Below are 12675 nucleotides of genomic sequence, written 5' to 3' on the forward strand. Positions count from 1 at the left end.
AAAAAAAAAATGCTTCAGCTGCTTTTACCTAGGTAACGATTCTTGCATATCTCCATCAGGTTAATCTTTTTTACTTCCTCAGTATCTTCTTTTTGGAAGAATAGGTTTAAAGAAACATCTTACATAAGCAAAAAAAGATTCAATTCATTCCCAAATGTAAGTTTGCCACACATATTTGAGGACCAGAATAAGAACATTGCAAATAAAAAAAAACCTAGTAAGTTTTATTTATTGCAGTCAAATTAGTTGTTTTTAAACAATGAATATGTCAGGGTAATTCTTCAATGGATAGATGCATGATAACATTTGGTCTATAGCTTTGTTTGATAAAGTTTCTGATAAAATCAATTGTATGACAGGCCAAAGTAGTGAATAATTGTTTTACAAGGAATGATGGAATGTCATTGTTCATATAAAAGATAGGTATCCTGGAAACAGTTTGTAATAAACATTACAGACATGTTAAAATGTATCAGCACTAAGTACATTTTTGAAACTCATTTTTTTAAAATGTAAACAAAGAAGAAAGAAGTCTGCTTCAAAGAATAGCTAAGAAATGGAAATGGAGCTATGGGGACAGCCATGTTAGCAGAAGTGATGCTTATTATAGTGCTTTTCCTTTTCCTTCTGTGACCTAAAACTCTCCATAGTGTAAATAATCAAGCACCTTTGCAAAACTTCTTAGTTCTAGAAAACCTTAACTTCATAGACTTTAGCTATCTTTTCCCATTTTTTTGCACTTTCCTTTTAGAAACATTTTAAAACCTTTGCAGAGAAAGAGGTTTCATCTATTTTAAGCCATAAAATGTAAAAGAAAGAGAAGGAGGATTAATTGTACTAGCCAAAATTGCCAAATTTTCAATGTTGATTAGACTGGGTTATAAAATGAGTCTGTGGGGTGCTTTTGATCTAGTTGCATACATTCACTCTATTTGTAAGGTAATCAATGTTCAAAGTTAATTATGAAAAAAAGAAAATTGTTCATGAAAGATGTCGCTGAGCTTCAGATCATGAACAGGATTCACAAAACCTTAATATGCTAGATGTAGTGAGGTTTGCTTCTCAGAATAAATGTGTAAACAAATAAAGTTCTTTTCAGCCTAATATTGGATTTGGGATTTAAGCATGTAAGTATTTGAATTATTTTCTAGGAGATGTTTTTATCTCCTGATTTGCTTCATCTACACAGCTAGCATTTCTAGTTATGAGGACGCAAAATAATTCTGTATTGTTATCAGGAAAACTTTGTTAACATGTCCATGAAGTCACCAGGAGTTGTTCAACTCAAGGGAATTTTTACCTTTTATGTAAATTTAGAATTCACATTTTAAAATAGCAGTAATCATTCTTTTCCTTTTAACTCAGGCCTATTGGTTAAAATCAGAGAACGTGTGTTTCCATTGCTATCTAACAGAACCCTTCTTCTGTAAAAACAAGTTTATGTTTGCTACCTAAGAAGAGTTGGGTCTTAACCATTGAGAGATGTCACCCTTAAGAAACCCACTTGAAAACCTATTATGATGTCACATTTGTTTATAGTCAACATCCATTTTCATAATGAGCTATTTAATTGCCTATGTTTTGTCTGCATGTACCTTGTCTTTAGAGACTCCTCAGATTCTTCGCCTGAAGAAGGCTCTCAGAAATCTTTCCTCATTCTTGCCTTTCCACGCTTTCCAATCCTTTCTCGTCCTTCTCTGCCCAAAGGGTGAGCCAAAACACAAAATCTTTCTTTCTTCTTTCCTCTTGCACATTTTGCATGTCTAATGTTTATAGTGCTCCCATATACCCACAGTGATGTGATTTAAAGAAGCTATCCCTTTGGACATTGAATCCCAATAAATATACCATTTCCCTATCTGTCTGTGTCCTACACAAATGAAGAATGTGGGTGTGGGTATGAAAGGTTTGTCATTTGGTTTTCAGAATAAATAGAATGTGCCAGACCAATTTTTAATGCAACTTTATGTTTGCAAGAATAGATAAACATTAGAACATTATTGATGAGCCAATGATTTCTGTCACAAGGCCAATTAATACAGGATGCAAAATATGCAAAAAAAAATTATTTGAATGAGCTTCTGTACTTTTTTCAGGAATCCTTAAACAACATATTCCTTCTTTTGTATGTAGGAACAGAGCTGAGACAGAGAAAGTTCAAAAGTCAAGAATTTCAGTTAGAATGCAGCCATTCACATGTCTTAAGCTATAATCGATTTTAGCCATGGTCTGAGGAATAGTCTATAAACAAGACCAGTAGATTTTAAATGAACAACCATAGTTCCTGTTTTAAATTCCTGGCACGTTCTTTTTAATGGTACTTGTCATGTTTGGGACATGGCACAAAAAGAAACCACAAAAATGAGCCTTGCTAAATTATAGTTGCTGTAAGCTAGACAACAAATAAACTACATCTTAACCATAATTACTATATTAAAACAATATAATTTTCACAGACACCATCCCCCGTATGGTTACTAGTACATATTGTATTATCACAATGTTAGCAATTTGCATATCTCTGGAGGAAGGGAGATAAATCAACTGATAGTCCATCACTGTGTGAGATTAGGTTGAAGCTGCCATGCCTAAAGATATGAAAGCAGGTAAGCAGAGTGCACAAAAGCCAGGAATCTTTTTCTAACATTGCTTAAGGGGGGTAGATAAGAAGGAACTAAGTTGTTAAAGAAACAAAGGGACATTTGTCACTTGAAGCAGACAAAAGAAGAGGGGCTTGAGCACACTGAAAACCCCGCCCCATAATCCCATCACCACCTACCAGACAAGGCAAGAGTAGCTGCCAGTCTTGTCAAGGCTTTTGGAAGATAAAAGGGGTCCTGAAGCTTTCCCATTCTTTGAGTTGTCTTTGGATCCAGACTTGGTGGCTTCTAACTCTCTGGCTAGTGCCTGCCAGCCTAGGTGAGAAGGACATGGGTAAATGTAGGTGAATATAACTGTGGATGAATGTGTGTATGTGTGTATGAGGGTGGCTATTTCCAGGGCTGTGAGTGTAGGTGAGTGACTGTAAGCTGAACTTTGGAGTGCATGTAACAACTGTCTAACCTGCCTTAATAATAATAAAAAAACTTATGTTTCACATTTGAACACTGATATAGTTTCCTTCCAGATGATGAATTTGAGTGCTGCTAATCAAAAAGCCTATATTTCCTTCTCCTCCTTGGATTTTTTTTATAGAGAAAAACACATTGCAATTAATGACATAGAAATCTTAAAAGATGATACCTGCTATTTTTCTTTGAAGTTGCTTAAATCACAGGATTAGAGTAATACTGTTTTATTTTCCAAATGCTGTAACAGGCTATGTGGAGCATTATATGAAATTCTTATATATCTTACTATGTATTTGTAATAGATTGGTCCATGTGTAGTCTATGTTGATTGGATTTCTCTGGGCTATGATATGTGAATCAATGCAGGCATGGCTTACTTGAAAAGTGGGTATCATATCTAGCCATGCATGCTGCTGCCCATCTTTGCCAGTATGTCCTGTTCACTGTTTGATAAAACTACATATGGCATTGTGATGTGACAAAAATAAACCTCCCCTCCCCATCATTTAGTCTATCAACGAACAAAGAAAAGGGGAAGATTATTTTGAAGTTTGCTTAGAAATTCACCAGTTATGATTAAACACATACTTGTAGTTAGGTTGTAGCTGAATTAGCAACAGTTCAAGCAGGTGTACTCTGCTGAGGTCTAAGCAATATCATTTATTTATTTATTTTACCACCCATCTATACAATAAGGTGACTGGGCATCAACAATACAATATTGTTTCGGATATCATTTTTCATAGTCTGTTGTGTTTTTGAAAATCTAAATGGTTTTCCCCCCTGGTATTTTAATATGAATGAATTAAAAATTGCTGTGTTATCTGATGAGTATTCATAGTCTTTTTGACTGCCATTGGAGGAGCTGCATATACTAACATACATTATTTTGATTTGATGCGATATGCTTCCAGCTGTGGATGATTAAATCTATATACTGTATGTAATGTGGTGGCAAGTGGCTCTTTGGGAGAAGAATCATTTTATGAATTTGAATTATTGCAAACTACAGTCCTAAAGACACTTATTGCCACTAAGCATATTGAAATTTATGATTATACATGAATAGGATTCCACTGTGATGCCACTACAAAATGTGTGTTATGTCATTGTGTTTTGTAGACAAGCTCAGACAGTGACAGTGAATCCAGTTAGAAGACGATCATCCTCCAGGTTGTCTCTGGTAAGCACTCCACACCTGTATATTAATGAAACTAAGAATATAGCAGATATCTCTTATAAATTAATAAAGTTTCATTTTAAATCTGTAATGCTGAAGAAAATCTAAGGAACAAACTAGTATTATTCTTTTCTTTCTAAAAATCCTCTTCAATATAACTTAATACCTTTTACAATGCATGGGTTCTTCTAAGCTGCTTTTTCTGGAGAAGCAATTCACATCCACTTCCTAAAATCACACATAACTGTGATTCGTTATCCAGCCAATCTTGAATTAGGCTTTCTTGGCAATTCATGTTTGAGGACACTGCTAATGTACTGATTTTGTTGACCAATCCAGGTTTTTCACAGCTGAGCAAATCCACAGTTAATTAATGTATATTTATTTATAAAATTTATTTGCCGCCCATCTTATATCCAACAACTCTGGAAGGCCCATATGTCTGTGCTTGGCTTAATAGAAATTTTGCAAGTTCTAGAGCAGGGGTGTCAAACTGCCAGCCCACAGGCCAGATGCATCATGCAGAAGCCGCAGCCACCCCAGCTCCGGCAAAGGGAAGAAAAGTCGCAATACATTGTGACACGTCACGTGACACGGCAACTTTGACACCCCTGTTCTAGAGTGAAAGGTGCTGCAGTATATTTTATATAAAATTCATATTTCTATATTTTGTTGTACAGATATCCTGATTCAGTTGTTTTTATAGGCAGGAGCTATGATATGTACCAGCTCTTACGTCTCTGCAAAACATTCTTGCAGTTTTTAATTATAACATTTAGTCTGAATTGATATTGTTGTGCTCAGACTTAAAGTGCATGTGGATATTAGAACTGGAGTAAAGTTTGTTTCTAATTGTTATCTATCTTTGCTTACTTCAATATATCTCTAGCAGCCCAAACCACAGCCTTATATGATGCCACCACCACCTCAGTTACACTACAATGGACACTACCCAGAAACATATACATCCTCGCAAGGTAAAATTTCAGCAATTTTAGGAAACTGGAATATTTCGCAAAGGAATAATTGGAAAATGTGAAAAACATTTGGATGATGTTATTGGGGAGTCATTAATAGTTAATGTTAAACAGTTCTTGGTATACAGATAGTCCTTGACTTACGACCACAACTGAGCCCAAAATTTTTGTTGCTAAGTGAAACGTTTGTTACATGAGATTTGCCCCATTTTATGATCTTTCTTGCCACAGTTGTTAAGTGAATCTGGCTTCCCCATTGATTTTGCTTGTTAAAAGGTCATAAAAGCTGACCCCTGGACACTGCAACTGTCATAAATATGAACCAATGGCCAAAAATCCAAATTTTGATCTCTTGACCAAGGGGATGCTGGAAATGTCATAAGTGTGAAAAACAGTCATAAGTCACTTTTTTCAGTGTCGTTGTAACTTTAAACGGTCATTAAATAAACTGTTGTAAGTTGAGGACTACCTGTAATCAGTGGTTGGATTTACATAAAGACATAAAACAGTATGTAAATGCAACAACTCTGGTTTATTCAGTAAACTGTGTTTAAATAAAACATGACTTAGAACAGCGGTCCCCAACTTTTTCAACTTGGTGGCCTGGTGGGGGGGTGTATGAGTGGCAGGCACACATGTGTGCGTACAACTCTATTTGTGTAGGTGGTGTGCGCGCCCTCCACTCATGCGAATGCAGTTTTGCACGAGTGAAGGGTGCTTGTGCTCGCTCACGAAGCTCCACTCATGTGAGTGGCAGCCACTTGTGCTTGTGTGTGAAGTTCCACTTGCATCACCAGAGCCCACTTGAGCGGAGGGTGCTCTCGTGAACTTGCCCACCACTTGTGTGCACGCTTGCCATTTCTCCCATGGTCCAGTTTTGAACAGGCTGTGGCTCGGTAGTGAGCCACGGCCTGGGGTTTGGGGACCCCTGGCTTAGAACATGCAAACTGCTTAGTACCTGAATAAAGAACTGATTGTATGGCTCTAATGTAAGAAGACAAGGTGCTGCCTTGTCTCAGAACAAATTTTTGTCTCATTCGGTTGGTTATTGACATGGGCAACACCCTTCCAAGTTCTCCAAATTCTTCAAATTCCATCATGTGCTAGCTTGTTGTAGACATTGTAGGAAGAAAGCCATGTTTTCTATCTTGGCAAAAAAATCTGGAGGAGTCTGCTGGTGCCTTTTGTGACTACATCCCTATACCTTTCAATAAAATGTGTTAGTTAGAAAAATTGCTACCAGACTCCTCCTGATCACGTGCTATCTGCATCCTTAAACTGAAGGCTCTGGAGTTTGAATCTGGATCTTTTTATCAAATCTATATTCTACCACTGAGTGTCTCTTTGTACTACATATTACCTTAAGTTTCCATCTGGAAAATACAAGAGCATTTTTACAAGAGCAAAATTGAACCAGTGAACTTTATAATTAATAGTCATACTATTCATATTTTAAAGGGATAGAAAGAACTAATTACTAAAAGCTTGTTCAGCTGGTATGTAGGGAGGAGGATTTCTCATTAGCACAGTAGCATTCACTTATAGGTATCCTTCTGGAAGCTGGGTGCCGGGTCAAAGACTAAAGTTGTATGCTGTTATGAGTACTGTATTTGCAACATTTAGGTTTCCTAATGTTGACAATTAAAAGTCTTTAAGCAATTTTACTGTGTTATTCTGCTGAAAAGGGCACTCTGTGTGACTAATTACAATATAAGGCGAATGTTGGGAAGAAAATATCAACTGGCTTTCGCTTGATGTACTCTCTCTCTCTCTCTCTCTCTCTCTCTCACACACACACACACACACACACACACACACACACACACCAGTGGTGGGATTCAAATACCTGAACATCCAGTTCTCTGCATGGATGCAGGCCTGGGCCTCCGAGGCCTAGAAAGGACTTCTGGAAGTGACATCAATGCACTTCCTATGGGCTGTTCTAGGCCTGGGAGGCCTCCAGGTGGCCGAGGCCTAGAACGAACTTCCAGAAGTGACATGGAAGTGGCATCCACACACTTCTGGTGGGCCGTTCTAGGCCTGGGAGACCTCATCCAGGCCTCCGAGGCCTAGAACGAACTTCCAGAAGCAGCATGGGGTTCAGTCGATTCTCTGAACTCAACAAAATTTAGCTACCGGTTCTACCGAACTGGTGTGAACTGGCTGAATCCCACCACTGATACATACATACATACATACAAACACACACACACACACACACACAGAGAGAGAGAGAGAGAGAGTCCAGGGTTTCTCAGGATGGGAAGGCTGGGGAGTGAACAGACAGAATATTGTAGGTGGATTTGCAGTATTGGTTTTATTTCAATATCTGTACATTTCATTAAGTAGAAGCTGCTTTTGCTAGTGGACTGGAATTAGATGTCTTGCACTTTATGTACTTTAAGTATTGACAATGAAGTTGTCATTTATTTACCCATGAAGGCATGGCTTTATTTTTAATTTCAAAATACATTGGTGAAGCGAAGGAATGATATTGTGATAGCAACTGCTTTTTATCTCTTTCTACCATCATGTGGGTATAAATAGATGCAAACATTTCTATTCCAGATAATCTCTATGGGACTAACCAGAATGGCTATTACTGCCATTCTCAGACTAGCTTGGATAGAGCGCCACATGACTATAATGGAAGAATCCGCAACGGCAGTGTCTACAGTGCTCACAGCACAAATTCCTTGAATAACCTGCAGCACTATATGCAGCCATCACCTATGTCCTCCAACCCAAGCATTACTGGCAGTGATGTCCTCCATTCAGATTATGTCCCATCGCACCGACATAGTGCCCTAATACCCCCTTCTTATCGGCCTACCCCAGATTATGAGACTGTGATGAAGCAACTAAACCGAGGAATGATGAATTCAAACAAACAGAGTCATTCCATGAGAAACCTTAATATAGGCAATTCATATGCTTACAGTAGGCCTGATGCCCTGGTGTACAGTCAGCCTGAAATCCGAGAACATGTTAACTTTGTTTCCCCCCATTCAGGTCATTACCCATTTAATCTGAATTACAGCTTCCACAGCCAGTCCTCATATCCGTATCCCCCTGAAAGACGCTTGGTAGTTGGAGCAGTGAGCGTTCCTGAATTAACAAATGTTCAATTGCAAGCTCAAGAATATCCTGCACCAAACATCATGAAGACTCAAGTATACCGCCCTCCGCCTCCTTATCCTTATCCACGACCTGCTAACAGCACACCAGATCTATCCAGACACTTCTACAGCAGTAATAGTAACCCTGATCTCATCACCCGACGGGTCCATCACTCTGTTCAGACGTTCCAGGAGGACAGCCTGCCAGTTGCCCATTCCCTTCAGGAAGTGAGTGAGCCTTTGACATCAGCTCGGCATGCTCAGTTGCAGAAGAGAAACAGCATTGAAATTGCTGGCCTGGCGCACAGTTTTGAGGCCATGAGGATTAAAGAGAGAACCATGTCAGCCTCAGCTGCAGATGTGGCTCATCCAAAGGCGATCCCTTCTGGGTCACAGACTTCTGTATTCCTAGAAAAGGCAAAACAAGAAGAAATCGAGGAGCAAGAAGACAATGTGAATTATGGGCATAAGAAATCTCTTTCAGATGCAACAATGCTCATTCATAGTAGTGAGGAAGAGGAAGAATGTGAAGACGAAAGTAAGGCTAATCCAGCACTGCCATTCATCAGTGGAAAACCCCAGCTTCCTTCCCTAATGGCATGTTATCCAACTGAATCTTTATTGAACTACCCTTATAGTTCCGTTGCTTCATCTCCTGGTCCTTTACATATACATGAGCCTAAATTGCACATTACTGAGACTGACAAGAGGATAAAAGATGTGAGCCCCTCACACATCATGGGTGACTCTCAGGTGCTAAGGAGAGGAGACGGGCTGCTAACTCCATCTGTGTCAGAGTCTGACTTAACCATTTCTGCCCGCTATAGAGTGCGGAAGGATTCTGTAAAGAAGAGACCAGTGTCTGAATTACTGTCAGGGAAGAAGAATATTGTAGAAGGGCTGCCTCCTTTAGGGGTGAGTTTTCTCAAGATTGTCTTCTTTTCACCTTTTTATGTCATATTTGAAAAGCTCTTCATATTAACCAAGCAGGAGACCAGTGGCATTGTAAGTATATGTTTCTATTGAGTTTGCCTATTGACAGCATGGGATTTGTAGGCAATGAACATGGGATTGAAGGTACGAAGAGAATATTGTTTATTTTCAAGCTATGGTCCCTTCCATGGCCTGGAGAAAGCTAGTATACACATGTTAACTTTATGGAGATCTCATATTAATTCTCACATAGAAGTAGATCCACATGAAATTGTTTTTAATGGTCCTACTGAAACATATCAAATATCCCAGATGTAGCTGAGAATGGAAAGGGCTCTGACTATGAAATACAGGCCGGGGGACACCGCAGAAGAAGTGGGTCGATGAGCAGAGGCAGGCTGCAATGGTAAGTGGGTGTGGGGTGCGTGGGGCAGATCCACCCCCCCTGCCTAGGGCTTATTTTGGGGGTAGGACTTATATTAGGCCCATCCCCCAAAATCAAGTTAAGGCTTACTTTTGGGGTAGGTCTTACTTTCAGGGAAATATGGTATGACTGGAAAGAGGGAAGCCTTTACCTTTATATAATGCATATATATCATATATAGCTATGTTATGATTCATTACTTCATGAGGAGAAATTGTTTATATGTCTACACACACACAGAGCCTTAGAGTACCGGACATGTATGGGGAAGTGTTCATATTCTTGTTTAGCCACAATTTTGTTGCTCCTCCAGTTTGTCTCTGGTTTCTATCACAATGTATTTGGAAAGATTGTCTTCTTCCAGCAGGTCATGAAAAAGAACAGAGCTGAAGCTAAAAAAATGGGACCTTTGAAGTTAGCGGCTCTGAATGGACTAACATTATCTCGTCTTCCTCTGCCAAGCGAGGGGAAGGAAGAATCTCCCAGAGCAACAAATGATGAACGGGTTGGTCTGATGTTTGCTTAGGATATGTCTGTGTTTTGAAAATTCATCCTCAATGTTTAGTTATTCAAACTTGGCTATCCAAATTCATTTTGGACACAAGAATAGTATTGGGATTGGCATCAGTTTGTCAATCAGCAGTTTCTTTTAACTGCTTAGAGCACATGAATATTTTGAAGCTGGATTTATTTATTTAAGTTTAGTTAGTTATCTATGTACTACTAAAACTCTCTTGTCATGCCCTTTAATTTGGCAAAACAGTGCATCATAGAGCAACAATTTTTGAACTAACATGCTTCAAATGGGCTAACGTATAAAATGTGTCCAAAATCCAGAACCCATGACTCTCAAAAGAATAAAATTTAGAAAAGTTGTAGCTGGTTTACTATTACTGGCTGCTGCTGTACTGCCACTGTGGACATGTAATCTTCATTTTCAATGTCTGTGACAGTTTCAGACAGTTTCACGGTCCCTTAGTCCCTCACCCTCCCAGCAGCAACCACTGATCTGCCGCAGGGCAGGGCAGGGGAAATTTATGATGATCTCTGCCAGATTCCCACAGGAAAACTCAGTGGGGAAGCTGTCAGGAAGTTGGACATTGCTTCTACTCCCACTGCTTTTTTGCCTGCCCTTTGTCATTCTATTTCTCTGTTTAGATAAAGAAATATCTCTGAAAAGATGATCGAGGCACAAGTTGTATAGTTTCTTCGTTAAAAATGGTTTTAAACTGTTTACATACCATGATATTTGTATCCTAGACCAGGGGTCCTCAACCCCCAGGCTGCAACTCACTACTGGGCCTTGAGCCTTTCGGAACTGGGCTGCGGAAGTGGTGGGCAACCCTGTGTATGTGCATCCCCACTCGTGCAAACAGCAGGTGACTGTATGCGTGCACACTTCATTTGTGAGCAACAGGCACGTGCTCATGCCGCTCATGCAAATGGAGCTGCATGTATGCACACTTGCCTCCTGTGTGCACGGGACAACCCTCCCCCATCCCACCAGGCTGAAAAGCTGAAAAGGTTGGGGAATTCTGTCCTAGACAGCCTTCATACAGCAAACAATGGTTAAAAGAAATGCTAGATATCAACCACCATATTATTACAATCTTTTGATATTGATTCCTTGTTCTGTGTCTGTAAGAATGGGGTCTGTTCCATGATGGCCTAGAGCTTTCCAAATTATCCTTGGCTTCATCTCATTTCAGGTATTGGCTGTTTGGAAGTTCACTGCTAGGTTTTATTTGTACATGCATCTAAATTGTTTAATTTGTTTTGGTGTCAACGCTGCTAACATCGGATGTTCTTGCTTTGACAACAGATGGAAATGCAGCCATTTTCTCTATTGCTTTTAGAATTAGTTTATGCTGGGAGGGGGAATAGGGATGAGAGTCCAGCTAGTCATAACAATAATAACTTAGTTGTGGGAACCCAATGACATTGGGCCCAGAGCTGATAGTGTTTTGGTGGGCTGGAGAAAGGCTGCGATTCAAGCTAATTGGGGAATGTGATTTATGACTGTTTATTGGAGGAGGGAATTGCACTTTGTTACTTTGTAACCAGGGGAGGGGAATTTAGTTTCTAGTTTTAACTATATAGTGCCGATACTTTGTTTCTCGAATAAAAGATTCTTTAAGGTAAACAATGCCTCGAAGTTCTTTTGAAGAGTTTCATCTGTCGGAACCATGACATTTGGTATGTTTGGCAGTGTTTGTAACAATGAGAAGAAACATACAAATATTTAAAATATGTTACAAACCATTGGGAAACTTAGCTTAAGGGGAAAAGCAAGAATGTTTTAGACAAACTCAGAAAATGTGAAATGGGAAATTGCAAGATCCAATCTGGGTCGGTCACCAGGATCCAAGGTTTTTGTCTTCCGAGCTTTCGGACTTTTGCTGGCGCCCAGACTAGAGAGACATTCCCTGAGGGTGGCTCCAGCACATGTCTGAAAGCTCGGATGACTTAAACCTCGGTCTGGATCCTGCAACATTATCCTGAGACATGTATATTCACCTTCATTCATCATATCAATTATTAATTAATTTGATTATTTTAATGTTATAATTTATTATTAATTAATTATTACTTTCATCTGTTTTTCTATATTTTTAGTTTAAAGGTTTGGAACAACGGTTAGACCAAGGGATGGTGTTTACAGAATATGAACGAATTCAAAAGAAAAGGCTGGTAGAAGGCGACTGTTCAATAGCCTGTCTCCCAGAAAATGCAGAGAGGAACCGATTCCAGGATGTGCTTCCTTATGATGACACCAGAGTTGAGCTAGTCCCTACTAAGGAAAATAATACAGGTTACATCAACGCATCACACATTAAGGTAGGGTTAGAAATAAGATGTGTATTCAGAAACAGTTCTTCCACTTAAATTTCAAAAACTTCTTAAAATATCACTCCTCCTCCAAATCTGAGTTCATACTCTCTCTCTCTCTCTTTCTCTCTCTCTCTCTCTC

General features: G+C 39.2%; 1 protein-coding gene across 1 annotated transcript in view; it reads left to right on the plus strand.

Annotated features, from left to right (window-relative positions):
• PTPN21 (protein tyrosine phosphatase non-receptor type 21) overlaps positions 1 to 12675 on the plus strand; it is a 55926-nt gene that overhangs the window by 35070 nt on the left and 8181 nt on the right. The window contains exons 11-15 of the mRNA XM_015825482.1: positions 4194 to 4254; positions 5144 to 5228; positions 7797 to 9262; positions 10072 to 10209; positions 12321 to 12547. Coding sequence (XP_015680968.1) covers positions 4194 to 4254; positions 5144 to 5228; positions 7797 to 9262; positions 10072 to 10209; positions 12321 to 12547 — 1977 coding nt within the window. The remainder of the gene's footprint in view (positions 1 to 4193; positions 4255 to 5143; positions 5229 to 7796; positions 9263 to 10071; positions 10210 to 12320; positions 12548 to 12675) is intronic.

Source organism: Protobothrops mucrosquamatus, unplaced genomic scaffold, assembly GCF_001527695.2.
Source record: "Protobothrops mucrosquamatus isolate PMUCROS unplaced genomic scaffold, P.Mucros_1.0 scaffold2660, whole genome shotgun sequence".
In the NCBI taxonomy this organism is placed as follows: Eukaryota; Metazoa; Chordata; class Lepidosauria; order Squamata; family Viperidae; genus Protobothrops; species Protobothrops mucrosquamatus.